The 27,990-nt window shown below is 48.3% G+C and overlaps 8 protein-coding genes across 8 annotated transcripts; 2 read left to right on the top strand and 6 right to left on the bottom strand.

Moving 5' to 3' along the window:
• Window positions 1–37: 37 nt before the first annotated feature.
• On the bottom strand, window positions 38–1,679 carry TRV_04382 (carboxylesterase, putative; the record flags this gene model as incomplete). Its single annotated transcript, XM_003021489.1, has 4 exons — window positions 38–1,069; window positions 1,138–1,309; window positions 1,369–1,423; window positions 1,514–1,679. 4 exons carry the CDS (start codon window positions 1,677–1,679, stop codon window positions 38–40), a joined length of 1,425 nt encoding a protein of 474 aa, XP_003021535.1.
• A 4,217-nt stretch (window positions 1,680–5,896) lies between these two features.
• TRV_04381 (uncharacterized protein) lies at window positions 5,897–8,772 on the top strand (the record flags this gene model as incomplete). Its single annotated transcript, XM_003021488.1, has 4 exons — window positions 5,897–6,118; window positions 6,184–7,599; window positions 7,661–8,098; window positions 8,161–8,772. 4 exons carry the CDS (start codon window positions 5,897–5,899, stop codon window positions 8,770–8,772), a joined length of 2,688 nt encoding a protein of 895 aa, XP_003021534.1.
• A 169-nt stretch (window positions 8,773–8,941) lies between these two features.
• Window positions 8,942–10,473, bottom strand: TRV_04380 (uncharacterized protein; the record flags this gene model as incomplete). Its single annotated transcript, XM_003021487.1, has 2 exons — window positions 8,942–9,705; window positions 9,759–10,473. 2 exons carry the CDS (start codon window positions 10,471–10,473, stop codon window positions 8,942–8,944), a joined length of 1,479 nt encoding a protein of 492 aa, XP_003021533.1.
• Window positions 10,474–11,484: 1,011 nt separating this feature from the next.
• TRV_04379 (uncharacterized protein) lies at window positions 11,485–12,805 on the bottom strand (the record flags this gene model as incomplete). The annotated part of the gene is made up of 2 exons (XM_003021486.1): window positions 11,485–12,177; window positions 12,245–12,805. 2 exons carry the CDS (start codon window positions 12,803–12,805, stop codon window positions 11,485–11,487), a joined length of 1,254 nt encoding a protein of 417 aa, XP_003021532.1.
• Window positions 12,806–13,567: 762 nt separating this feature from the next.
• TRV_04378 (uncharacterized protein) lies at window positions 13,568–19,526 on the bottom strand (the record flags this gene model as incomplete). Its single annotated transcript, XM_003021485.1, has 7 exons — window positions 13,568–13,764; window positions 13,859–14,047; window positions 14,086–16,563; window positions 16,640–18,308; window positions 18,382–19,013; window positions 19,088–19,182; window positions 19,264–19,526. The coding sequence occupies 7 exons, from the start codon at window positions 19,524–19,526 to the stop codon at window positions 13,568–13,570; spliced, it is 5,523 nt and encodes a 1,840-aa protein (XP_003021531.1).
• A 1,532-nt stretch (window positions 19,527–21,058) lies between these two features.
• On the top strand, window positions 21,059–21,776 carry TRV_04377 (phosphoserine phosphatase, putative; the record flags this gene model as incomplete). The annotated part of the gene is made up of 3 exons (XM_003021484.1): window positions 21,059–21,342; window positions 21,412–21,560; window positions 21,631–21,776. The coding sequence occupies 3 exons, from the start codon at window positions 21,059–21,061 to the stop codon at window positions 21,774–21,776; spliced, it is 579 nt and encodes a 192-aa protein (XP_003021530.1).
• A 364-nt stretch (window positions 21,777–22,140) lies between these two features.
• TRV_04376 (uncharacterized protein) lies at window positions 22,141–23,007 on the bottom strand (the record flags this gene model as incomplete). Its single annotated transcript, XM_003021483.1, has 2 exons — window positions 22,141–22,457; window positions 22,602–23,007. 2 exons carry the CDS (start codon window positions 23,005–23,007, stop codon window positions 22,141–22,143), a joined length of 723 nt encoding a protein of 240 aa, XP_003021529.1.
• A 1,573-nt stretch (window positions 23,008–24,580) lies between these two features.
• Window positions 24,581–25,222, bottom strand: TRV_04375 (uncharacterized protein; the record flags this gene model as incomplete). Its single annotated transcript, XM_003021482.1, has 1 exon — window positions 24,581–25,222. The coding sequence occupies one exon, from the start codon at window positions 25,220–25,222 to the stop codon at window positions 24,581–24,583; it is 642 nt and encodes a 213-aa protein (XP_003021528.1).
• Between the last annotated feature and the right edge of the window lie 2,768 nt (window positions 25,223–27,990).

Here is a 27,990-nt window from a genome sequence, read left to right as displayed (position 1 = left end):
AATGCAAGCAAGTATGTTCATGCATGTATGTGAGTGATCACGACTCCGACAAGATCGTCCTCTTCCACCAAAAGTCACACTCCTCCTTGGTGTAGCTGATATTGCCCATCCGGGCCACGACGCCGATACTATTCCCGCCAGCACGCTCATCGTTCCCTTCTCCTATCACCATGGTGCCGCTCTTTTTCCCTGGGGTAAAAGGAGCCCATCGAGGCCTGTCTGCATATCTGCCCTTGATAGCATTGGGGTCTCCGGTGGTGGCAAAGGAAGTAAAATAAGCATGCAAGTATCCCGCAAGCAAGTTTTGGGTCTTGGATATCTTTCGAATACCAGGGTTGTACAACTCATATGCAGACTGGTCTGCATGGCTTGCTCCGCCTTTAACGGTTGTGTTTACAGCCCAGTGGTACAAGAAAACAGGGGCAGATTGGCCTGCAGAGGCGTGGTATGCGGTCTGTTGGATGGGACATATGTATGCATACTGGCCATATGCTGCTGTTCCACGTTTGTACTGTGAACCCACATCTATGGGACGAGTGTCGTAGTATGGTGATTCTCGGTGGACGGCCGGATCAGGGTATAGGTTGTTAAGTTCTTTCAAATCCGACTCAGACAAGGCGGGTATCAACTCCTTGAAGAACTTGGTGAAGTCCTCCGAGGTATCCAGGCGGGTAGGCGTAAATGGAGATCCCTCATCAGTGTTGAAGCCAGTAAGGATGGGGATCTTGTTCCATGTACCAGATTCCCAAGCGGATATGGGTGCTGCGCGGATGATCTTACCGTCGATAACAGGCTGGAAGGCCCACCGGTCAGAAGGGTTGTAGCGGTTGAACACATCAATCGAAGCCTGTCCGACAGTCCTAACGGACTGCTTCCGGAGACAAGAAATCATTTGGCCCCTATCGACATTGGAGCAGCCTGAAGCAAGAGCAAACTCATCGAACTGCACTGAAGGTAGAGGAGCCTTGGGAGGGTAGACAGCGCGAGCGGTGGTAGCCCCAGATTCCAGCAATGCTCTGTGGAAAAGTGGGCGTCCGCCATTCTTTGTATACATGATCTGGTGGCCGATCTGAGGAGCAAGCATGGGTTAGTTAGCTGCCAGATGTACTCTTTGTTATAGATATGCAGGGTTCTTACCGAGTGAGCGCCGGCCGAGAGGCCCATGATCGTGACCTGGTTTGGATCACCGCCGAACTGCTCGATGTTTCGTTGAACCCATTCGAGCAGCATGAGTTGGTCGTACAGGCCTGTGTTGAGCATGTTGGAGGCTGCCATCAGCTCTCCTGACAGGAAGCCAAATGCACCGAGACTGAATGCATGAAAATATCAGCCTGTCAGTTCCAGAAGAGACAATGCATAGACACGTACCGATAGTTGAAGTTGAGAGCAATGAACGGCTTCTCTGACCAAGCCAGAAGAGCAGCTGTATTGTGGAATCGGCCTGGTTAAAAGGGTCAACATTGGGGGTCCATCGTAAATATAGCCAAGCAGACACAAAGGCAGAAGAGCATACCTGCACCCAGATTAAAGGCTCCTCCATGGAAATAGACGACCACCGGCAGCTTCTGACCTGCCTTGGTCTCCATGGGACGGAAGATGTTTGCGGTCAGACAGTCTTCCCCCCAGTCATTCCCGTCGAGGGAGCCAGCAATGCATCTATCAGCAGGGTCAGCCAGCATGAACAGCAGCAACAACAACAGCAACAACCACGACAACTTGAATAAGAGCAATACCGAAGACCATATTGAGAGGCATCTATCTTGCGCGAGGAGCTCTCGACCGGCTCTGGCCTGGCAAAGCGCCTCTCTCCCGTCGGCGGGAGCGCATAGGGGACGCCCAAGAAGGCCTCCAGTGGATGCGGGAAGTCAGCATCGTCACGGATCGTGCCCATCAGGGTTCCCTGGCGCAGGACGACGATGGGCGCCTGTCGAGCAAGCAGAAAAGAGGCCGTCAGATGCGCCCATGCCGGGAGGACGGCCGCCAGCGAGCGTTCAGAGAGGACAGACCGGCGCAGGCGACGCAGCCATGGTGAAGACGCAGACGAAGCTGACGCCGACGCAGACGAAGACGCGGAATATGAGGCCCCCGAGAAGACTGCGGCCAGGACAGCTCCCAGCACAAGCAGGACGAGCACTATTCTGGCCTGGCGCCGGCTGGAAAACATGGAGGCGACGATGGTGCTGATGGAGCGGCTGGATGGGTAGGGAGTCTGCCGCGGATGGGCGTATCTCGCGTGCTCCATCTCGAAACAGGATCCCGGCTATTAGTCAAGAATATCAACAATGTCTTGGTCGTTTCTATACACGACGATGCCAGGACTACAGACTATAGAAGCACAGCCGAGTCAACGGCGGGAGCTGCGTGCGTCTTTATATATATACATATACGGAGTATTTATATATATATATATATATATAGAGCGGCCTCTGCACGACGCTGCGGACCTGCTCGCGATCTGTGGTGGTGCTGCTTCTTTCAACTCCTCGACCGTGGCAAAAGCAAAGAAGATGCAAAAAAGTACAGGCGGGAGACGAGCAGCAGGCGGCCTGAGAAGCTAGACTGGCCGGTATAGGTCACAATGGCCCGTTCGACCCCGGTTGCCTCCTCCTTCGGCTGACTTCTGGGGGGAGCGAGGCCTCCGGGGGCAGTCAGTCCGCGAGACACCATGGCAAGGCCCCAGAGAAGCAAATATAGGAATAACTAGCTGACTCTCGCGTTAACGAAGTCACCGGGACGATCATCGACCAGGAACAAACCCTGACGACCCCGAGATTTGGGCCTCAACTTGCAGCATGGTGCCGTTGCACTGCATGCGTGCCAGCAACATCAACAAAGATTTGGTTTAACTCTTCCGGCTCAACTTCTGCAAGCCATTCCGATGCCATGTTTCCTGCGCAACCATACGGGAGTAGCTGTGCCTCCTCTTTTTGCTGGTGCTGCTCACTAACTACGCAGCTTGCACGGCGCCCCCTGACACGGCTGGACGAGCCGGTCAGTCTTTACAACCCCTTAAGAGGTCAAGGGTCAAGCTCTGGGGATGCATATCAGGTGGGACTTATAGGCCCATCTCACCCGCTTCTGCGGCTCAACTCCCTAGATCCCTCCACCCGAGGGGATGCAACCCAAACCTAGAGGTCTGCTAAAGTTGACTAGATCGGTGGTTATTTGTGTCTGGCACGGCAGCAGGACCTCCAGACGGTTGACTCGGGCTAGCCTTGGATCGCCTCCGTGGGCCTAACTAGTGATGCACATCAAGGGAAATCCTCCAACCAACCCGGCCGTTGATATTGCCCTCGCCTGTGTATTATTGGTTATCTTTATATTAGTTACCCTGCTACCGACTGACAATCACCCTCTCAGCTTGTTAACTGCCTGTTGACTACGTAAGTCCTCACTCCTACTGCCATTCTTCACGCTCTGAATTTCTTCTTACCCATTCCTCGAGCATGGTAACTATTCATGCAGGTAAATGGGTCAACTGAATATAATGTAGTATTTGGCTCCATGGTCATGTGGATATATGATTTCTTGGTTCGCCAATGTCAAGGTACATATACATGTTCCATCTCACGGTGTCACAGCCTTCTCGGCGTGAGATCACCCTTTATCCGAGCCTCGGCCGCAGCTTGGTAGACACGATCAAGTGTTTACATCTGGCAGAAGGTGTAATTATCAAAGGCATCGACAGTAAGTAGCCAAATTCTGTGGTGGTGTGGTTGCTAGATGTCCAAAAGTAAACGATATCATGCAACAACAACCAACCAGTTAGCTAGCTTGTTACAGGGATATGCAGACGGCCAACTAGAAGACATCGCTAAAAGGTCGCAGGCATCTGGGGAATTAATATATCTCGATGCCTTGACACAGCTCCGAATCAACATCCCTGACATTTGACTATCATCTCGGTTCCTACATTCGGCAGTAAACCAGAAACGCCGAATATCAGACGATAGATCGAAAATGACAACCATGGAGCTTTCTTGCCCTCCGCTGGCGGTCTGCCACGTTTAATTAAAGCAACATGGTTGGTGACGATCTCCATGTAGCTGAACGTCATGGCATTAAATGGGCCGCTCGCTCGACATGACTAGCATTAGGAGAAAAAGCAGACGACAAAGCTCCTAACATCAACTCCAGTGTGCAACAAAATCCGAATTTTGAGGCACTTGAGACCATAAGCCGAATTATTCAGAAACATCTCCCGACGTAGATCAACAGATAGCTGATCTTCTGTAAGCCGTATCTGTCTGGCGGACTCGAATCTGTGACTGGTGGAATCCGGGGGTTTGAAAAAGTACCAGTATTGCAGTAATGGCATAACTGATCAATCGGCATGTTGCTGGTTTCCCGTGCTATCTGAGCGTTATAAGCAAAAGTACGGAGTAGTTACCATTAAGCAGAAACGGGACAGCGGTTGTCCTAGCTCTGGGCATAACGGTAACGTCTCAGCTCGGGAAATGAGTAGAGCGCAAAATGCTTTAACAGCCTCCGTGATAGCCAGTTATGTATCTGTCGCGTGATCTAGCACGCTAGTTAGTATCGATCCTGCTCTGAAGACTGCCGTTATTTATTCATGGGTTAGCGGCGTTACATATTTTTATACTCGGCCAAAAATTAAAAATAGAAAACAATGGGATTCACGTGACTCATGAGGCCATCTTCAAAAGTTGACTTTTATTGACCAATCATAGAGACCTAAATAAATCTTCGGTTTATGGTTGGCTAATATTCAAAGTTGATTTATATAAGCCGGGACGAACCCTAATTTCAACTTCGACTTTTCTACTTTCAACGACGTCGCGACAACAACAACATCATCGTCATCATCAGCAGCAGCAACAAGTAACAGGAGGAGGAAAAGTGATGTGGGAATACCAGAATTGCGTTCCAGGATAGATCTACACTGCGAAATAGAGTCGCTGGCGGCTCGGATTACAAAGACTACAAATTACCACCCAGCGTATGCTGACGCCGGACCTCGGAAATTACTCTGCACCTGCCATCATGACTAAACCTAGCCATAGTCAGCAATGCATGGAGCCGGGTTACAATGGCTTTTACCCTGCGGCTCTATGCATAGACGCTCATCAACACACGGTTTCAACTTTATTGGCTTTGATGGAGAATACAAAAGTCCCCGTTCCGCATCCTCGGGAATTCTGGGCATCGTGAGCCTTTTTCTGCCCCCAATGCGGGTACAACAGCAAAATATTGTACTCCAGACATCTTAGTCACCTAAAATGAGGATCAACAATGCAAGAGGCTCTGTACGCAAGCTTCAGTCCACCCATTACATAGGCAAAGAGATCAGAGACTCCGCCCCAGGCTCTGTTGGGCGCTTTGTAAGCTATACTGATACCCATACTGCCAGCACTGCTGCGTCGGTCCGTCTAGCTATTTCCCATGGAATTTGTCGTATATCCAATCAGTATCTCGAATGATTTTCTCAAATGTTAGGATTCCATCCGTTTATCTCGGAAATGGATATTCTCAAACAGGTTGATGCATGTATTGTCATCAATCACCATACGTTGGATGCTATGCATGGCTTAGATGGCATACATTTTTGCTCCGTCTATACAACACTTAATGGAGAGCAGAGTAGAGACAGATAACAATGGCTTTACCCCATCATGACATGAGCACGGCATTTGCCTTAGCTGCTCCAGCAGGCTCGGCCTACTTAAAGGCCATCAGTATCCGCCTCTACAGCTGGGGATACAGAGATTATCCAGAGAGCCATCGCTTCCTATCTTGACATTCATTTGATATATTGTCTGGATCTGCCAGCTCCTACGGTCTTTACTTTTTACCACACTCGTTTCGATAATACACTCTTTTCTTACGCCAAAATACCCAAATACCACACTACTTATCACATTCTTTAACATTGACCATGAAGTTTTTCTTCTTGCTTTGGCTGTTTAGCCTTCTCCTACCGGCAACTCAAGCAGAGAACCCCAATTCAAACCATCAATCTGATGCCCAGACTATAGCAGCCTTCGCCGAGAAAGGCTGGTGTTTTAACTATGGCGGTTTCTGGCAATCTGAAAATACGTTGGCCCCCTGCAGGAAGTACTGTGAAACTCATCAGTCTGGGCCATTAAATGATATTTCGGTATGAAGCTCCAAAAATCATCACCCAGACGTTCGAGTATGAAAATATACTCACTCATATTCAAGTGTCTTTCTTTTGGTGTTTCCTTTCAACAAATGAAAAAAATGGGCCTCTCTTATATAGACGATAGCGGTCATGAATTCGTGACTGGAGAATGCAGATGTGATCTTGACGGACTCGGAAAAGTCATCATAGATACCCTTGTGTCCGGGCTTTCACGCCTAGATGATATCCTATGCGGTGTCCTTGTGACTACTTTCGAGACCATCCTGGACGCTGGGCTTGTGGCTCTGCCAGTTGGTCAAATCAAAAGACTCGAGACCTTCATCAGAGCTGCCAAAACCGTGGCTGAGAACGGACTAGATGCAGGTGTATTTTTTGGCAGCTGGGCCAACCCCATTTGCGGCAAGGGCTGGGATAAACCCTCAGAAGACCATGTCTTCGCTGAATTGGCTCAAGCGCCACATGAATATGGAAGCAGTTTGGGATGCAAGAGAATGGAAGGTTGCCCCGAATCTCATGACCAACGCAAAGGGTTAGATAAGGATGTGCGTGGATTATTTGGTAAAGGCGGAGGACGGAAGGGCGGCGGAAAGTCCGGTTCAGGGAAACCAGATGATAAAAATGGCTCTAATCCCAAGAACGAGTCTAAACCAGCCGGCGAGCCCACTGACAAGCCTAAATCAGATGATAAGCCGAAATCAACTACCAAAGAGGAACCAAAATCTACTACGAAGGACAAGCCGACCACCACAGAGGAAAAACCGAAGGAGACAACCACCAATAAACCGAATTCGACCACCAGGGATAAGCCAACTACGAAAACCAACGATGCACCAACGACAACATCGAGACCTAAGTCTGCAACCTCGACCCACAGCAAGCCAACGTCTGATAGCGAGACACACCCTACTTCACCTTCTACGAGCCACTCTAGGTCAACATCTAAAGATGGTAACGCAGGGACATCATCCACAATAAAGCCTGGACCAACCACTACGGATCACCCCGGTGTTTCTTCTACGAGCTCCCACAAATCTAGTTCGACCAAGCATAGTAGCACCCAGGTATCATCAACTACAACTCAGGGGCAGCCAACCACTTCTCCAATCTGTAAGCCTGGAAAAGGGGTTGGTGGGTGCTCAGCATGTTCCAATGTACAAGCATGGCCGCCAGGATATTTCAAAGACGAGGATAGAGGTGAAGAAGATGATGATGAAGTTTCACACCTTGCAATCAGAGGAACCGGTTTCTTTGGGTGGGAATCTCATTCATTGGAGAGAAGGGCAAAGAAATCTACAACTTCGACAAGCACTCCAAGCTCAACGAGCAGAAGTCTAACTGCAACTAGCAGTACCTCAACACAAACCAGCATACCCCCTCCTCCGGTTTTTAAACCGAGCAAAAATGGAAAAAAGGTGCAGTTCTGTGACTTGGTTACCAACACGGCACCTTATCCAGGTCCTGCTAAACTAATAGGGGTACGTATACAATGAGTTACATTAAATTTGTGGTTGTTTCTAACTATCAATGGGATTTTAGAACAAGAATGTTGGGACGAATGTTATTTTTGCCCTGAAAAACCCAAAAGAGTGTGGGGATTTTGAAATCCGAAGACGTCTGAACTCACTCTATAAGACCGATTATAAAATGTTAAATTCCCCAAAGCACGACCCCAATTATGGGCTTGCAACCGAACATGTCTTGGAAACTCAGCTTATTAGCCTCTTCTCTGAGGAAATATCTAAACGAGAAGGGAAGAGATTTATTGATCCTTCTGACAAATCAGGTTTCAACAGGGTGGACTTTTGCACGTACATGACAGCTTACTGGGCCGACAGCAACAAGAACTTCCTCCCAGAGATTGGGGGAGTTTCTAAACTTGGTGTACAATGGATTGCAGATCAATTCCCTATCACCAAAAGCTGGGTAGATGAATTCTTTTTACTTCCTGGTGCACCAAATGGGATCAAAGGAAGAGTAAGTCGTTCTACATTCATGCCTACAAATCTTCGGTCCTTCCTAGCTAACACATTATTTAGGCATGGGGTAACGATAAAATTTTTGCCGATGACATGAAGAACTTAATCAACAACAGAGATTTTCTCACAAAGAATATGCTTCAAGAATCAGAATTAGTCAAGGCTGTTATCAGATTCAAAGATGTCATGTTCGCTTATCAGTATATGGCTATGAAGGATGTCGGAACCGTGTTCAATAAACAGGTACAACGGATTTCGGATATTCTCACGGAACTTGACGAAGCAACCGCAAACATTGAATTTGAAAAGAAATCCACAACGGTTTTCCACGATTACATGCGTCAGGGCCTTGGAAAGCAATGGGACAAATGGATAAAAGAGCGCACTGAAAATACCATCAAAAAGACTGAGATGTTTTTTGATGACCAGTATGGCCATTATACCAAGGCTCGTGCTGAATTGGAAAAGGAGCTTAAGGCGGCAATCAAGTCTGCAGATGACGAGGAGAAAAAGAACAGGGGCAAGAAATTGAATGCTCAGCAGCTAAAGGACGCCGATGCGAAGAAAAAAGAGCATGAAGCACGAAAAGAAAGATACGAAACTGTTATTAAGTACCTTCAAAACCTGGAGAAGTCATACACAAGTATGAAGAAGTGGAAGAACCCACTTTAGGGACCAATTCGAGGTCTCTACAATTAGTCTTCATTTGCGATGGGCACTTCAGCTAGAGTTTTACCTCCTCATACCTCTAGTTTAGTCAATAAGCATATACTTCGTTTCTGGAGGCATATTGCTTAACAGAAAAATACAATATAAGCAATTCATAATATGTATGGACATTTCAATGATGGTAGTTTATCAACCCATTTGGCCCCAGTGCTTCCATCCACATCTGTTCGATTTCCTTGCTCGCGCGCCAGTTGTTCCCAACATCGCATATTATTCTGGGTCTTCTCCGATGGCCCCTTTTGTCGAACCAGAATTGGTCGCCAGGAGTTTTATAATAAATACTAAACCGCCGTGTCAGGCCTTCCGCTTTCACATATCCTGGTCGAAGCTTTACCTCTCCAAAACATAAATGCAGGGACTCGAGTGAAGGAGCATGACGAATAACTAGTGCCATCGCTTTCAAGAAAGGATCGATCCTTTCTGGGACCGGGATAGACCGAAACATATTCACAGGCTGATCAGAAACTCGGAAATAATCGTTGATATATTTTCTATCATTTGGACCCATGAATTCAGAGTCAGACGCAAGAGCCGGATCCCCTTTAAAATACCAGTCCCCATCGGGTGTATGGGCACTGACAGAAATACACAAGCTTGTCAAATTTGGCCACAGTGGCTTTGGGGCATCTTTAACATCCTTATATGGCCATAATATATCGGAAGAGTATGGAAGAAGTCCGCAAATGGAGATGTCTGAAACGTTCGCTCGTTGAATGAATTCATGTATTGCGAGACTGAACGTGTCCGTCGACGAGGTAAATGAAATAAACTTTGGTGGAGGCATTGCTTCGTCAGGCATGCATCCAGACCATGAGTCTGATCTAAGGCTTAAGTCTTTCACAGACTGAGTATAATTTGATAAGGCAAGACTGAAATCTGTATCGGTTAAGTTAGCTATGGTAATTTTATGGTCGGCATAGGAGACAAACCGTGTCGATTATCTATTAGCGTCTTTTCTTTGACTCCTTTAGTCCCACCTTCAGTACACTCCCACGAATCACGGTAGTAAGTAATGCAACGATTCAGATTTTTCAACTTGCTTGCCATTTGTATCCCCGCAACAGGGTCAATTCGACGAGACCACATCCAGGCGATAGGGTAAAAGGACGTCACGCACTCTAGTGTGGGCAATCTTTCGGGGTTTAGGAGCTTAATGAAGGTTCCTTGAAATTTGTACTCTTTATCAGCATAAGGAATGTCTTCATCCTTTGGGGATTCAATGGAGCTCAGCCTGATTTCAATTCCAACCCCCCTTGTAAAATTAGCCTTGACAGCTTCATCTTCATTAAACGTTTCGAGGACCTGGAATAAATCATGGATAGCAGTGGAGAATATTTGATTATTGAGCTCTTCGTGCTGATGACAGTCATCTCCGTCATAAGGTGGCAGCTCGATAGTGAGGTCTATCTTCCTGACCAGAGCCTTTCTGTGGGCTCTGGCTGCGCCCTGGAAAAGAGAAGCAAAAGTCGACAGCTGGGTGTTGTTGAGTTTAAAGCTCTTGAAGGGGAAGCGCTCGATGGCACGCTGCCAGCGTTTGGAGATGGCTGCAAATGGCAAAAAGGCCTTCTCATTGTAACGATGGCATCCAAGATGGTCAAAAATAGCAAGAAAAATCTCCTCCGGGATAGTCTCCAAGGCCGCCATGGTACTCTTTATCTTTGCGGTCAAGCGATAGTAGGGCTGGTTGGTTATGTAGCAGTTAATTATCCAGGCAGATCTATTACTCCCCAAGTCCAGACATGAACTGATGAAGAAGTGCGGAAGCCTGGCTTTAACTAGTTACCAACAAGTTCGTTAGCCAGCTGGTTGGTCACAAGTCTACGGAGTATGACTCGCGGTATTTGGGTGCGAACGGAGTCAACTCACCCACGGACAGTCCAATTCGCCAAATTCACCAGAGGGACCTCGCTTCGGGATCGTTTATCTATCTCGAGACCGTGATGGCCAGTGTTTATGGCGGAGGATAGTCATGAAATATCATCTGTACTCCGTAACTTGGTTGTCTCAGTTAACTCGTTAGTTACTCCGCCCCGCGGCTTGTTCGGTTTTCTTTCGGCCGCAGCGTAGATTAGTTAAATAACTAGTTAGTTAGTTATAGTTAACTAGGGCAGGGATCGAAAGGTATTCACTGAAATATTCGTCAAGTTGTGAGTATGGGTATACCGCTTCTTGAATGAAACGTCTCGTCGGACGAAGGTATCTATAGTTAGTCAAGGTCAGCTTAACCTTTTAACTAGGAAATTAACCTAAGGTGACCACAGAGCCGCAACCTAAATTGTGAGCCTCAAAAGGCTGTGGGAAGATTCTAACGTGGACCTTCAGTTAAGCTGTGTTACTGGTTACAGCAGGGCTTCAACGGAAGACTGGATGCGTCAAACTCTTGCTTTAAACGCCCCTTTCTAATTAGTGGACCTACCAGTGCTGCCTACGCTTGGAGACGTAAAAGTCGGGTATATAATATAGATAGTGATTCGGGAATATCCAATAGGTGACCTATGCAAACATACTTGAACGCACTTCTACCAAACCGCGTCAAAAAAAAAGTCATACAACACAGTAACTGAACCCATTTTATCCTCTCGTCGAGGGAACTCGAACCCCATATATCTTCACGGGCATAACTCATAAACACTGAAGCGGACAAACCATACTGGCCTACTTTGTGGCGCCCCTTTCCAGCTCCTCACCAAACTCTACTTGATCAGCCCAAGTGCCCGAGGGTTCCTTCGTTGACAAGATATCAGGAGCTTTATCCCACGCCGTTGCACCGGTCCTCTCCCCTTTAGTATCACCCTGCTTCTCTGAACCAGGCAGAGCGGGGAATTCGTCGGATGCAGGAACCTTTGCTTGCTGCTCTGGAGGGGATACTTCGGTATTTCTGTCCCCTAGGACTCGACCTCTGCCGGCACCTCTTCTCCCCTGGCCTCTTCCTCCTCGACTAGCTCGCCCTCGCCCTCGATCTCCGAAGGGTGGGCTGGGTTGGTTATCATAGTCGCCTGCTGACGTCGGGGGTGTCGTAGCACGTGTATCATTTGCTATACTTCCGTGGGCTCCTCTGCGATATGCTGAGCCTCCCCGGCTGTGTTCAGAGAAGGAATCCTGCGATTTCTCTGCGTCCCATTCGCGACCTGTCTGTGAATTCAGCTTCCTCTGTCGGTTCTTTTCTCTCTCACTAAGCATGACACGGCGGTTTTGCTGTTCCTCCAACCGTTTGGCCAGAGCTATCTTCTCACGCTCCTGAAAAGAGGCCTCGTCTGCTTCGGCTCGCGCATGAGCTGCAGCCTTTTTGGCAGCAGTGAGTTTGGCCGCAGCCATCCGTTCGGATAATTCTTCCTCGGTCAATTTAGGCTGTTTGGACATAATAAGTCAGTTATTATATGGCCATGCAACTGTCCTTTCTCAAAGAGGAACATACCTTTCTAATGCCTCCTGTTCTACTCCGATCGCCTCGTACGGCCGGAACCCTTGGTGACGCAGTCTCTTTAGTTTGCTCTGCCTCTTGGGGCACATCTACAGTGCTATCATGAGTCTTATCCACTTTCGAGGCATCAGCAGACTGTCCTTTCTCTGGCTGCTTTTCTTGAGCGTCCGCATCACCGTTCAGAGCCTGATGCTGGGTGGGAGTCTCGGTCACAGCAGGGTGCGCCGAAGGCGAACCGCCAGATTTCTCAGGTGATTTGGATGTGTCAGGCCTCAGCTTGCGAGAAAATCCGTTCCCTCTCCCTCTTCCTCGACCGGCTCCACCTCGTTTGCGGTGCTGCGATGGCGCCGCGTCCTGTTTCGGAGGGAGGGTTTGCTCGACCTGCGACGGCGGACCGGCCGAATCTATCGGTTCTTCTTTCGGCTGTGTGGAGGAATAAGGCGCGGTATCGGGCTCGTCAACTGGCTCATGGACTGGCTGAGGCTGCGATGCAACGGGTATCACGTCGTCATCAAACAGGTCGTCAACGCCGCGGGTTTGCGCAAACTCGTCCATAGCGGCTAACTATCGGGAGCTTCAGCCGCAGTTAGTAAACTAAGAAGTTAGCTAGCTGGAGGACAGGCCCGTGGGAATGAACAGGTCGAGCAGGGTCTAATATGCAGTTCACGATGGACACTGGTTATCAGTAAAGTGGTGGGTTTGCTCTTCGTCGACCGGAATTCCGCAGTGAAGTGGATGGTGAGTTGATGAGCCTAAGTTAAGTTAACTAGTTAGCGATAAGATAAGAACCAACGACCGCCCAGCCCTACAAGAGCCGCCGATATTATTATTAGTAAACCTGGCATCGACAATAACTACCCGGCCTATAGTTAGTTAGGTGAGGCTGCCTGCAAAGGACAGCTAAAGATCGCTGCATGTGTAACTATGTAGTGTAGCAAAAGACATCTCAATTAATGTAGTTGAAGATCTGGCCCCTTGAGCTACTAAAGATACAAAGACAGAAGCATTGATCGAGTGTTTTTTTTAGTAGAACGCCGCTTGCCACCCTTTGTCATTCCGATATCATATCAATTTCAAATGCATAACATTTCGCGTTCGGCCTTTCCCGTTCAATCCATTTTGTGCTGGAGGCAGTAAAAAGTCATTTTCTTGCAAGTGGTGGTGTAAGGTTCTAATCAAAAGAAAAGAATTTCATGAAAAGAATTGTAGTTCGGCAGGGATGATGAGAGAGAATTATTTACTATGATGTTGTTCCCAGGGACAAGTAATGTAAAACCGGGCAATGTAATAGAGGCTGTGTTAAGGGTGTTTTTCTTTTTAAGAAAGGTGGAATGCGCCTTGTCCTTCGCGCATTGCGATGCTGAGTTTGTTGAGGAGAACTTCGGCGGAGGAGTAGTCTGGCAACTTCAAGTAGTTCACGCAGGTCATGACACTGGGGAGATAGTCATCGGGGGTGTATGGTGGTTCACTTGGCCGACAGACCACGGTAAACATTGGTGTGAGACCTTTGAAGCCTATATTACAGATGCCATGGTCAGTCACACTTGAAGCGAAAGAAGCAACGGGGAGATTGGGGTGGGGGATGTAATGCGAGAACTGTTTACATACCACCGATAGGGAGCTTGGGACTTCCAGTGACGAACTGCAAAAAGTCGCGGCGCTGTTGGAGGTTGAACTCGCTCAAGGTTGCGAGCAAGTTTCGAACACTTCTGCTATCCATGTTAAATCCATGGTCGGCCTTGATAGAATCCATGAGGGCTGGTAAGGTAAAGTCAGTAAATGGCCTGGACAAATCTTCTATGGTATACAGATAAACGGAGAAAGAAATGACTTACTTTCGATGGACCAATCTTCATCAACCTGGCCAAAAAGCATCACCAGTTCATCAGGTGTAAAGGTCTTTAATGATGAATATAAGAATACTTGAGAAAATCCAGCGGCAAATGCATCAAGCTGCGCCTTTATCCCAGTTCCAAGGGTCATATCGATGACTCTGTCAATGTATAGCTCGACATTTGACATAGTAATAGGCGTGTTCTGGCCATTAGGTATCAGTTTAATGTGTGGGTATCCAGGTAGTGTGAAATCAAGGCCGAGGTCTGCGAGTTTGGTGTCATCGACTTCACATTGTTCCATTGCACAAGCGGCTTCCGCTGCCGATAGAGAAGAGTCCGTTTTAATAGCAGCTGCCTTGTCGGCAAACTTCTTCAAAAACTTCAAAGAATTCGCAAGCTCTGCATCTACTCGCTTCACGGAGCCAATGGATGGGGGCTTCTTGGTGTACGCGCCTCGGCCAACACTGAAGAATAAGGGGTTGAATCCAATATCAATAATACGCGAGTCAAGCATGGAGCGAGCGACAAATTTGCCTAGCGCTTTGAAGTACTGTAGCTGCTTCTTTCCTGCTTCCTGTGTAACCTGCTCTTGACTCATCGGTGCTGGGAAGAGTCCTAATTTATTGTCAACGTATTCTCCGTCACCGCTGGAATCCGAGTCCCTCCATAGCTTCAGCTTGCGCTTAGCAAACTCTTTGGAGACTGTGGAATAGAACTCAAGTGTAGGCCCCAACCCGGTTCCAACTTCTTCAAAGTATTCGATTTCCAGAACACTTGGCGATGAACCGTACAGCTCGAGGACCTTCATAGCTGACTCAAGAATGCGTGTCCGTGAGATTCGTACCTTTTGTCTCTGAAGGCGGCCACTGTAGGCGCGGTCATCTCTTCGGCGCTCTCGCTGGCCATCGTCATTTGACTGAGCACCTTGCCAGCGAACCATGGACCTAGCGTAGCCAAAGGACGTAGACTGTAGGAAGAGATGTCGCGTTTCAAATGGGAAGAGGAAGGCAAAGTGACGACCGAGGTCTTCACTCCAGCTAGGCAAACAGCTGCTTGCCACTATCAAAGGTTCTTCAAGCTGCCGATTAAGTTTTGCGGTCAGTTTCGTGTTGATAAACTGCGACGGAGGTTCTGGTGCAATTCCAATCACTCCGCTGTCGTTTGCCAGCTCATCATCTGACTGAGAATTTAGATTGTGCAAAGCTCGAAGGAGTCGAAGAATCGATGCTGTTGTTGGAACGTTATTCAGGGATTCTGGCATGTCAACGTCGTCAACCATGGCAGACACGTTCGAGGTGGCAGGAGTAAGTGTTGTTGGCTCGGGTGGCGGTGGCCCCTGAGCTCGCCTAAAATAGATAGTGTGGACAGTCGACCAAACATTTCTAGCAGGCGAGTTGTTATCATTGGATCGATTGCACTGGACTGCACGGTAGATGGTAGTGTCATTTGTTATGGGTTTCCCATTCACAACGAATTCGATATGCCAGTCTTGAGGCATGGCTAGCATTGCAGCGGCATATGATGTGAAGGACCTGCCAGCCATGGAAAGGGACCGGCCAAATGATTGGGGGCTCGATCTTGCGAGGGATGTTGTCGATGACTTGGCTACGGGGGTGGACTGGGAAGGAGTAGAGACTCTTGTGCCGTCCTCCTTTCTCGCAGTCACCTTGCCTGTAGACGCAACCTCCATATTGACGGCTGAGGGGTCAGGAACGTCATCTTCCGATAAATCGTCATCAATGTCATCCACAATGGTGTCGAGGGTATCACCTTCTTCATCATCTTCTTCATCATCACTACCGTTTGGTTCATCAGCGCACTCTAATGGCCCATCAGTGTCATCACTTTCCATGGGCGGCGGTGGAGGCTGGTGTCGAGCTGAGCGCCTACGTCCCACTCCTTCACGTTCTCCATTACCTGAACCCTGGAGTGTTGAGGGGCGAGCTGATCTTCCTTTGTTTGTTCCTCTGGAACTGGTTCCATTTGAGCTGTCTCGCCCAGTTGGCAATCGATATGATGGGAAGTCGGACAAGTGGGGGGATCCGGTATCACTTCCCCGGCTAGCTGATTCCGGATCCTGCGGGTTTGTACCACTAGGGAGATGTGGGAAGGTTGGGTCGCGATGCCGAGAATGTCGCGGCCGCTCAGAGAGACTTATTCTTGGGCGAAGGTAGTCATCTAGGGTCTTGAAATTGGCAATGGCATGAATAGAAACCATCATATTCTTATACGGCTTGGGTATATTTGAACCCTCCTCAGCTACCAATCGGAGCCGGATTTGCTTTGACAACATGGATAGGGTACTTCTGCTATCAAATGCATTATGGTGGAAAGTAACAACCTCAAAATTCTCGGTACGACTAAGGAGGTCTTGAAGTTGGTGGATAAAGGCACCGAATGCAGATTTGCGCTCGGAGCTGTGCTTTAGAGGCGACTGTGAGCACTTGAATGCCTTCAGGAAGTCCGCACCAGCTTGACCTATTATATGAAGAGATTAGTAACGTTCAACAACTAAGAATGTCTTCAGTGTATCACTCATAGGAGAAATACGTACCTTTTGAGTTCTCAATGACATCAACAAGCACACGAATTATACCAGAATTCAATAGTTCATAGCTTGTGATGCTGTCAAAGGCATCTTGATCAAAATAGGCTGCAAGCTCGGAAAAAAGCTTGAAGCCCCGGTTCCCCACAACGGAAGCTTTGTAGCAATCCTCGATTTTTTTAGTGAGGCCACGGAGGGTTGCTAGTACGACTTCCGCCTTTTCATGCATGCCAGCAGTCTTGCTCTCTTCGTAGAGTTCAAGGAAATGTTTGGCACCGTTTGTTATAAGGTCTTGGAGAGTGTGGTCAAGAGATTGAGCAGGAGGGTGAACAATCGAGGATGCTTCGCTGTCTGAAGCGTCATCATGTTCATTTTCATGTTCATCATGGTGCTCTGGATCGTCAGGATAGTCCCCATTAAAATCATCCTCATCATTGCTCTCATCCTCATGATCGTGGATGTCATCTTGAATATCATGTTCATTCCCACTGTCATTATCGTGTCCGCGGTTCACGCCATCATCGTGGGAAAGATGATGTTTTGATCCGAGAACAGAACCAGTCTTCTCCTCTGCCGATTTATCATCTTTACCCAGCACTGACGCGGTAGCTAATACTTTGATTTCGTTTATGACCCCTTCTCGATGGAATTGATATTGGTAAATATCTCTCAGTCGTTCATATAACAGTTCCGCACACTGCAAAGCAAGTGCTACGAGAGATATGTGATCCTTTTGGGATAATATACCTGCCAAGAAAGACGCATACGGTACAGACCGCAATGCTTCTTCTATGATGTTGACATCAAGGGCTTGGACCATCTTTAGTTGTGCCAACAGTACCTTTTGCCTTACCCTCAGGTTCACAGTACTAGAGTAGACATCCGTAAGGGTCGGCAAGAGAATCGTAGCAAACCGTTTGATTTCCGGCTGGCAATTTCTCAACAACTCCAATCGCTTCTCACCCATGGCTTTAATTTTGGGGGTGGCCGACAGTGGTAGGGGGCCACCACCAAGCGTGAAACGCAGTTGATCATCTAAAAGAACAACTGATCCTTTTGATGCAGCAGGGAGGAGCTCATAGACAATATTGAGGGTTTCGTAGACTTGCTCGCGGGGCCGATGGATCAAGGCCTGCATAATGTGCACGGTATCAGACTTGGCCGGGCCAATGCTTTCGTCCGAGGGGGGTGAAACTCCTGTGAGGATTTGATACAAGGTATCTACTATATTCATTTTCAGGAGCTCGACAGACAAGCGCGGGCTTGATTTGCATATTATTCCTAGGATGCGGAGGAAATATGTGTGAATGTGTGGACCGATCAAGTTTGTGGTGCCTGGTAGGAGTAATCGAAGGACAGCCCTTAGAAGGTCCGGTTCAATTAATTCTTCTAAGTGCTCTGGCTTGTATCGGAAGCTTTCTACCACGCGGCAAACGCACAGGCAGCCCTGCTCAACAACCTTTTGGTCGCTACTTGAGAGCACATTTAGTAGTATGGGCATGACATCTTTCACAACAGGAAACGAGTCTTGCGGTACGTTACGGCAGCAATTCGCAGCTGTTGTGACGGCGGTACGTTGTGTGCTGGTGGGGAAAAAATCAAGATATGTGAGACAGGCTGTGAGACCTCCTTCCCGCACAATCGAAGCAGGGAAGTCTACAGATATCTTTGCCAGAGTCTAGTATACCAAAATGCGTCAGTACCTGATGTCTGTATGTATAGATCGCTGGGAATTTTTAGAACGGACATACACTTAGAGCTTGCTCAGCCAGGTCAATGAATTGTATATCCAGCAGCTTTTGACAGAGAATGGGCACGGCTCCCCCCTGGACAACGCTGCCAGCGGAGCCTCGAATGGCTTCCATCATGTTCGCCAGACATCGGCAAGCTAACAGCATTATTTCGGGGTTTTCTTCTCCGAAGTCATTAGGCTGCATCAGATTTACTAGCTCGTGCACATAAGGATCTGGAGAGAAGTGGCCAGCAAGATTGTCCTCGTTCGAAACTAAAAGAAGGTCTGACAGTTCCTGCAATGCAATTAACTGGACGGAAGGATCTTCATTTGTCTTCAAATTCGACAGGATATCCCGGAGTCGAGAAGACATGCCAGACATCATGCCGCTGAGAGCACGCAGCGTACTTTGTAGGCCAAAATGGCCCCCTGATCCAAAGATGCCGTTACGAAACGATTCATGTTCATCATCCTCGGCGGTATCCATCTGGTTGGCTTCTTCATGACTATCGCTGGTGGGAGAGGTTTCTTCATCATCTTTCTCATTCGCCTTCTCCTTACGTTCCTCGGCTCCATCTTTCATGTCGACATCAGTATCTCGTTTACCTCTCTTTTTCTGTCGACGAGGCGGAGAAACGTGTTGGGATGAGTCTTGGAGGAATGAAAGTGTCAGCAGGGTTTATTCATCAGAAAAGAGCCTGGAGGTAATAGAATAGCTTGCACACCTCTTGTGGTCTTTCTATTTCGACTAGTGCGGTTCTTTGAGGATGAAGACGAAGCGGCGACGGACTTTGGTCTCTCTTCAGACCCTCCGGGGGATCTATGCCACGTCAATATTAGTACTTATACCAAACACAATCACCCATTAATGCTTAAACAAGTCAAATAGATATCTGCGTACCTAGGCTGAGACATGGCTGCAGACTGTCGAGCACTGTACCGAGAGGCAGGCTGACGGGCAGGAGTCAACTTCTGGCGTTTGGAGCGCGATGCGGGCTGCGGTGACGGAGGGACCTCAGGGTCAGCCCGAGCTACCTCACGGCGGGAAGGAGCCTTTCGTTTCCGGGTTTGAGGGGCAGGATTAGGCGGCGAGGTGGACTCTGACACACTGGCAGCACTGCCGGCAGCAAGCCTGGCGGCCGATCGAGTTACTCTGCGTTCCATGGCGTTAGTGTGTCATATAGAGACTTATACAGAGTAAAGGAGGGGGGGGAAGGCCGAAGTGAAATGACCATCCAAGATGAAAAGAAAATATGCAACAAAACCAACAGCTGAGTAGGAGGGATAAGGAAAAGGTGAAGACCATGAGGAAGACGAGGGGGAAACAGGTATGAAAGGTTGGGGGAAAAAAATAGCATGGATGGTAAGTGAAGATGGAGACTTGAGACGGAATTTACCTTGGAGACGAGGTCTCTACAGCAGCCTTCTTCTCAGCGGGCTGTCCGGACTGGTCGAGAGAAGAGAGAGCACTTCGCTTGGCCATAAGTAAGTCATACACAGCTCACCCGTCAACCCGCCATCCGCAGCTGTGGGAGACTGGGAGGAGGAGGTGGTGGAGGAGGAGTTGGATGTGGGTGTTGACTCTGATGTCTGTTGCTCGGTCTTAGTTGGCTGACGTGACTGTTGTCTCGTGTTCAGCACATCGCAGAAAACGTGTCGGGAATGCTGCAGGCGAGTAACCAGACTCGCTCACCACTGACTCCGGGCGTCCGCTGCTTGCAGTCAAGGTCTGTCCTGCTCGAGGGGTGGTGAAAGACGAAGCTGGCGTCGACGGTGGTCGGAAGTTCGTCGGTTGACGTTGGAAAAAGGCAAAAGAGGCAGACGAACAAGCGCCAAGAAGCGCCGTCACCGCCGAACAAAAAAGAGCCGCAGGTCACGGGAACTTTGCTTTTGCCGCGCGCCGCCGCCAGAGCGCAAGTACCAGGTACCTTGGCCGCCTCCCGTCTCTGGCGCCCCTTTGGGGGCAAGCTGCCCAACCTGGCGAGAGACGGGGTGCGTGTGCGCTGTCGAGTGCGACGGGATGCGGGCCGGAGAGTGCGTGTATGCTGAATTTTTCTGTCCGTACATGGAGGCAGACGGTGGCGGCGGTGGTGGAAATCTCCAGCGGAACGCAGCGATGTTCGCCGTGGATATAAAGACGGGCAGACATCCCACTAAAACCCCCCTACGAGGCCCACCGCTACAACCAACCTTGCTAAAGACACCGACCGACGACAGCTGCGACAGCTCTATAGTGTCAATCGCACTGCTACGGCCATCATGGGATCCCTCGACTCGCTGCCCGCTATGAAGAGCGAGCCAAAGATCATCTTCTTCACTGATTTTGACGGCACCATCACGCTGCAGGATAGTATGCTTTATGAAAACCATTTGAACCGACAGGGAAAGATGCGAGTCTAACTGTGGATGCCACTCGCAGGCAACGATCACTTGGTAATTATCTATATTCTTGCTTGATTGCTTTCTACGTCCTGCCTCACTACTCTCATGGCCACTTGGCTAACCAGGCCCCTCCAGACTGACCACCTCGGGTTTGGCGCTGTCGAACGAAGCGCAAGGAACACCGCTATCCTCGAGGGCAAAATAACTTTCCGGTAAACGCTCGATTGTCATCGCCCTGCTGCTTAATGATGAAGCCCATTCGGCCTGTTTGCTGACCGCGCTGTCTCCTGACAATTAGGGATGGCTTCCGGGAGATGCTTGATAGTATCGACACCCCCTTTGATGAATGTGTCGAGTTCCTCTGCCAGAGAGTCACACTTGATCCACACTTCACCGAATTTTACAACTGGGCCAAGAACAACAACGTCCCTATTGTGGTACTGTCGTCTGGCATGGTCCCTATCATCCACGCTCTCTTAGTGAAGCTCCTCGGACACGAGCCCGAGAACATCCAGATTGTTGCCAACCAGGTTGCTAGTAGAAACGGAAAGGATATCAACTCCAAGGGAGGATGGCAGATTGACTTCCATGATGATAGGTGTGTTCATTTCATTGCCCCATGAAAGTCAATTTCCTTGACTAATGCTCGATGCTTACGTGCAAACAGCCACTTTGGCCATGACAAGTCCCTGGAGATTCGCCCTTACGCTGCAATCCCCAAATCTGACCGCCCGATCCTCCTCTATGCCGGAGATGGGGTATCCGACATCTCTGCTGCCCGCCAGACAGACCTGCTCTTCGCTAAAAAGGGCCACGGTACGTGCTTACCCTGCTGATTTGCTGATCAATGGATATTGATATTGATTGATTTGACAATAAAATACAGACCTAACTATTATCTGCAAACGGGATAATATCCCATACACCACTTTTGAGGATTGGTCTTCCATCCTCTCCACCACCAGAGACCTCCTTGAGGGCAAGACGACTCTAGATGATGTTATCGCTGCACAGAAGCGCGATAACAACTAGATTTTTTACCCACGTTTAGTTCTGATCGTTTATTATAGACTGGCATTGTATATGCTGTTTGACATACATTTTAAACATAAGACAATCTAACTACGACTGAGGTATAGAGTATCATGAGAAATAGATAGAATGATTATGCCATGTTTGATCTGTCATTTCCTTCCCTTTGATGTTTCCGGTAGTTATCAGCCCCCCCTTGTTTCGGCCCCCTAAGTTACAGAATATGCCACCCGTCATGATCATGAAATATTGTCCTCGAACAATGTCCCAGAGTAATATCACTTGGGCGCGCCTCTGTACATTACTATACAGCCTATGATCGTACTCTTACCCTGAAGCGTTGAGGTAAACCTCTCGTATATGATCACAGAGCCAAAGTCAGGGCAGTCTTGTAGTCAGCCATATCGAGTCCATCCGATAGCTGTTCGCATTCCGCCAGCATGCGATCAATAGAAGGGATAGCACACTTCGAGTGGCTGTAGAAAAAGGTGCTCGTCCTCTGGGCAGCTGGAAAATACATGCCATGTCGAAAACGATGAGTGAAGTCCTGGAGACTGAGGCCTGTATACGGCGACTTGGGACGGTGTGGCAGGATATTGAATGCTCGTAGACGTTTTGTCAAGGCACCAACCATCAGAGCATCACACTCGAAGTTACAATGTTCGTTCTCTAGGTAGTCATCTAGATGACCAATGAGAGAAGATATTATCCGCCTTATAGCCTCCTCTCGTCGGCTATTAATTGCATCTGCCACAATGTGGCCAGTCAGCCAATGCATTCATCATTGATACGTAGGTCGGTTGTGCGTCAGGGGTAACTGCTCACCAGCAACGAAGGACGGGACAGGTAGCTCATTGAAGGTTAAGGTACCCCGTCCATGTCTCAGGATCAGCCTGGTAACCCTTTTGAACTCCTCTGGCTTGTTAAAGACCCAGCAGACACACGTCCAGGATGGAATATCATCCGTATAGCAGTTAGGAATAGTGGATATCAGATTACCAAACCAGAAGCCCGCAAACACTTCGATACGCTCGTGCAGCTCGTACTTGTCAACTAGTATTGCAAGCTGGGTCAGCGTCTGAAGGTCCACTTGAAGCGGAACTTGACGCAAATGGCCGTGAATAATGTTCAGTATAATCAAAAAGGCATCCGGGTCATCATCGGGGAGAGGGATCTCAACGCTGCCCACCGTACGCAGGGTCTGACTTTCACCAAATCTATGCTCAAGCATCGCACGAAAAACGGATGACGCAAGAATCAAATGCCTAGATGAAACACGTATGGAGATTTCTATCATTGTTAGCGTTGTCCAGACTTGGGGAATATGAAACTGGGGATTCCACTAGATACCCTCTTCGCCATGACTGCTAGCTTTCGTTCCGCGTGAGTCTTTGGGCGCTTGACAGTTTGAGCTTTCGTCGACATACTGCACAAACCGGGTCATCAAAAGAGTAATCTCTCCATTTGGATCCAGCTGGTGTTGTTCTCTGCCAGAGCTCATAGGCTTGGTGACAAGCCGCAGCGGGGACGGCGTCCTGAGAGACGGCATCTCGATGGACAGCTATTCACTCTCTCTGACACAGGCTTGTCCCTGCTCACACTCCAAGAGCATAGTTATTGAGACGGAGGAAAGTCATCGCATGCTCTGCAGCAAGGGCGCGGCAATTTTATATAATATCTCACACCAAACGGACAAGACGGCTCTTCCTAGCGAGCCATCCTCATCCATCGTGTGACATGCAAGCAGTCGTCCCCTCGTTCCGGAGTAAAGGGAATCGTGCATGATGGCCACGGAGTCTCACTGCATGGCCAGCTGCAGCCTCTCTGAGCTTTCGATCGATTAAGTCCTGATTGGAATTGCAAACGGGACCAATTGTTAGCCGCATCACCCCCCGGCCTTCAGGTCCTCTTGCGCCCCCTGACTCAACCGAATGTGCTTAGGCACGCCACCTATGACAGCCGGCATTTCCAGCTTCTCGACTGCCCTAATCTGTCCATATATGAAGGGCATCCTGGTATGGCATGGATATGTACAAGTTCCGCATCCTGCTCAATGGCCCTCGGATAGTTACATCACCAGCTTTGTTTCCGTCGTGGGTACGTCTTTATAAAACACAAGCAGGCAGCTTGTTAGTTGGCCATCCAACTGTTTCCAAGTCACAGACATCCGATCGATGGCTCGGACATGCCACTTCCCCATGTTTTGGCCCAGCGGCGGGACAATGGCAGCCTTGGATGGTGTACTCGGTACCCTGGCCAGCGACCAGCCAGCCTGCTTGCGGCACCACCCATCGCACTGACGTCCTTTATCCAACAAAATGCCGCGGAATCTGCGGACAAACAGCCAGTTGGAGTGCGAGTCTGCATGTCCCAGATGTTGGTTGTACGAGAGGCCTTGTCAATATTCGTGTTGGGCATTCTCCAACGAGTAGCTGGCCACGACAGTCCAGTCCTGAGTCGGCTCAGAGTGCCTATCGATGCCTGCCGAGAGGACGGCTACTGACTAGTCGGTATAAGAGTGTCATTTTCTGCATTGTTCTGTCTTCGTATTGGTGATCGAAGAAATCCACGGTTAACCTACTGGTATGTTGCTGTCATTAACGAGAAGCCACTTGTTAAGCGACTTGAGTTGTCGGTCGTTGGTCTTTGGTAAAACCAACTACCTAAACTAATAAACACTAGCGGCTATCACGAGCATATATACACACACACAAAAGAAACATTTTTCGCGTTGCTGCCACACTCGTATAGGTAAATAAGAGTATGCGTCAAATGCAGTTGACTGATTAGCTAGCTAATACATACTAGTTTTGTCCGCTTCGCAATCCGGGTACCATCTCATATGCAGCATGATCATCCCGAGGCTGGCTTGCTGTCTTCCTACCAAAGAGTACGCCGAATGTTAAGATATGGCCGACTTTTGCTAACAAGGATCGATCATCCTTCCCCTGATCAGCAATAGTTTCCGCGTTACCATCTTTCGCAACATGAATGAGGTGGTTGGAAGGTAAAAAGCGGGAAGGGTTCCATATGTTCCACAGGACAGAGTTGACCAGCATGAGGGAGGCTTCAAAAATATAGTAGTAGTATTCATGACGTAGGATAGGGCTCAAATTTTTGAGTTTCTCTATATCCTCCAGGTCCACGGCTGTGTTCCCCAGATGCTCTATCAGGCGGTAGATGCAGCGAATGAGGATCAAAGCCATGCTCACATACAGCGTGATTAACATGGTGATAATAGGGCGATAGTATACGGAAAGTATCTGGGCTTTGGCACAGCGGCGATGCAGAATGCTTGCGAGGGTGAGAAACGTCAATATGACTGCAAACTGAAGGGATAAAGCTGCGATGGTCAAGCTGCTTCCAAGGTGTTGCTGGCTCGAATCTGCCGAGGGGTTCGAGCTAAGTGCAACACCCAGCGCGTTCAAAGTCTCAACGATTGACATTATCAGCCCAAACGTGGACACGACCTTGCCCGGAGGAAATGGCGCAAGATGAGGGATATAGTAGAGGACTCTCCCGAGTACATGGTAATTGGCAAGCTCGAGAAGCGGACTAGTTATTTAGTTAGCTCTCATAGAATATGAATGATTGCTACCACTGATCTGCAGAGCACTGACGGGCAGACATATATAAAGACCTGTCCAAGGATGAAGATAATGAGGGTTGTCATATCTCCTGTGTATATATAGTTGAAGGAGCCATATTCTCTCATGGAATAGCCCACCGTGAACATAACTGCACATAAGGGATGGAGCCCGACAAGATTCCACGAGTTATGTTGTCTACTCACACCTGTGAGTTATACAAATCATACCACATATGATCGGATCTTGCTCACAAACATTGCCAGATATGACCCGCCGCAGAGAGGGCATAGGCAACAGCAAAGATGACAGGGGCGACTTTATTGGGGGCGTATACGAAAAGACTGCCCAGCACTGTATAATATGACATTAGCAGAATAGTTCGATGGCAGAGCATCATACCTGAGATACTTACCAGGCGTTCCGTCGGCTGCCATATTGTCTTCGGTCCTTCACTAATGCTCACGCAGAATACATATGGAGAAAGATAGGTACTCAATGACATATTCTTAGCGATAGCTTGCCCACAATGTATCCGCACCTTGTTGGGGAAACTTTACCTTGGTGAAAAAGTAGGAGCCTAGAATATGCCTGAACTAAGCTCAATCGGAATGGAAGTTTGCTGGGTTAAATGATTTCTGTCTGGAATCCTTCATCCTGATCCTTCGACTTGACTGGGGAGCTCCCCTCAGCCACACTTAGCACATATGTATACACAGAAGGAACGGAAATATCAGGGATTTATCGCGTATTTGTGCAATACTAATAGTTTAAGAACTTTGGACTGGGATTAAGATATGAGGAGACATCCCTCCCATATGACACTGGGTGTTGATGCTTTGAAACACGGCGATCTCACCTGAAAAGTCGCGAAACAGCCAATCGGCTGCGAACACCGAAAATCAGCCAATCAAGAAACTGTTAAATTTAGAGTATAGTTACCCACTTCCCGCTTTTCTGGTCAATCTGGGCCCACCCCCGGAATTAGCGGTGATAGGAACAATAAATACACAGGAACTACGGAGTATCATTCACTACTACTAACCTAGCTACAGGTGTATCGAAAATCGGCAACAAAAAATCTAAAGGATTATGACCTAAGAATGGAAGCTATTTTATCTAAGAGAATATTTGAGTTGGCATTCTGGCCACAAACTACACCTTTACCATTTTAAATCCAACAAGGGAGTACCGTGCAGCCAAGAAGGCAGCGACGGAGGCCAGTATACTGCAGCCACAGAACAGCTGTAGACCCAAGTAGCCACCCTTTTCACAAGACCGCCTCCAATGGGACCACCAGTAAGTGCTCCAAGAGACTGAATCACAAAGGCTGTCCCAGCTCGAGTGCCGATCTGGCGAACATCTGAGATCTGGCCTATAATGGTAGCCGTCAAGCAAACGATGACAAGTAAACCAAGAAACATGAAGCTGATGGAGCGCATCATCCATGGAAATTCAATTCGGTCGTTCAGTTTACCACCGGCTCGACGGTTGGAGCACCAGGATACAATACATGACGTGCTCGGATGGAACTATAAATGGGAGTGGCACTCGAGCGGTTGGGGTATGTTGGGAAAGTTGTTGGAGATTCCAAAGTATTCCATTGCGCTTGCTCGGGACATTGACTGACTGATTGACTGATAATATCAAGCTATTTCTTCTTCTTGCTGTATATATATATATATATATATATATTATTATTATTATTATTATATTAGGGATAGAACCGACTCCATTATTGACAGAGAAGCGACCTCTCAAATTTTTCATTGTGGCATGGGGGAGTACAACTCTTCACCCTTGGGCCCATGTATTGCAAACCTAGAAGCGGGTTCTGCATTAACATGGAACCGTGCGGAAGGCCCTAGCCAGCGGGTAAAGGATAATGGAATAGCTATAGCACCTGACCAACAATCCTCTTCGATGCCTCCTGCGCATCCACGGAGCTTCAATCTCTGCCGTCAGCGCAAGGTAAAATGTGACGGCTGAAAACTTTGTTCATGCTGCATTCGATCCGGGACGGAATGGGCCTATCCTCTCGGGGAAGGTAGAGCTGCACAAAAGCCACGGAATACACTAAATATTCAAGTGATTGAGTGGCTTCATAGGCTAGAAGACACTATCAAAAATCTCACAACTGAGTGCGGTATCACCGGTACCCTTGGTGGTATGACCCCGTCTCACAACCTTAAAGAATCGAGACCAATGCCTAGGCAATTCAATACCAATGCTATTATGGAGCAGCAATTCGGTCGTTTGATAGTGGAAGATACCCATAGTGTATATAAGACAGAGGAGAAATAGAAGGCTTGAAAATAAGTACACGGAAAAGAGAAATCAGCTTCACTAGCTTTTGTGTTTATCGCAAGAAATACACCGTGATGAATTAATTATTTTTGAAGTTCCCAGAGATCAAGTCATGCGTCCTGTTCTTTGTACCGCATTGCAAATGGTAGGTCTAGCATGTTTCATTTAAAAACGAACCCTTTCTCGGTCACACTATGTCTATTCAAGTGTTTCTTTTGAAACTTGGATAAAGTTCCCTAGTAAGTCTGTTCTCTGTTATCAAATCCACTGGTCACCAGTTCATACTCGGCTTGTGATCAGAACATTAATTCAAGTACTCC

The sequence above is a fragment of the Trichophyton verrucosum genome (genome assembly GCF_000151505.1).
Source record: "Trichophyton verrucosum HKI 0517 chromosome Unknown contig00345_1.f1.exp, whole genome shotgun sequence".
In the NCBI taxonomy this organism is placed as follows: domain Eukaryota; kingdom Fungi; phylum Ascomycota; class Eurotiomycetes; order Onygenales; family Arthrodermataceae; genus Trichophyton; species Trichophyton verrucosum.
This window is presented reverse-complemented; position numbering and strand designations above follow the sequence as displayed.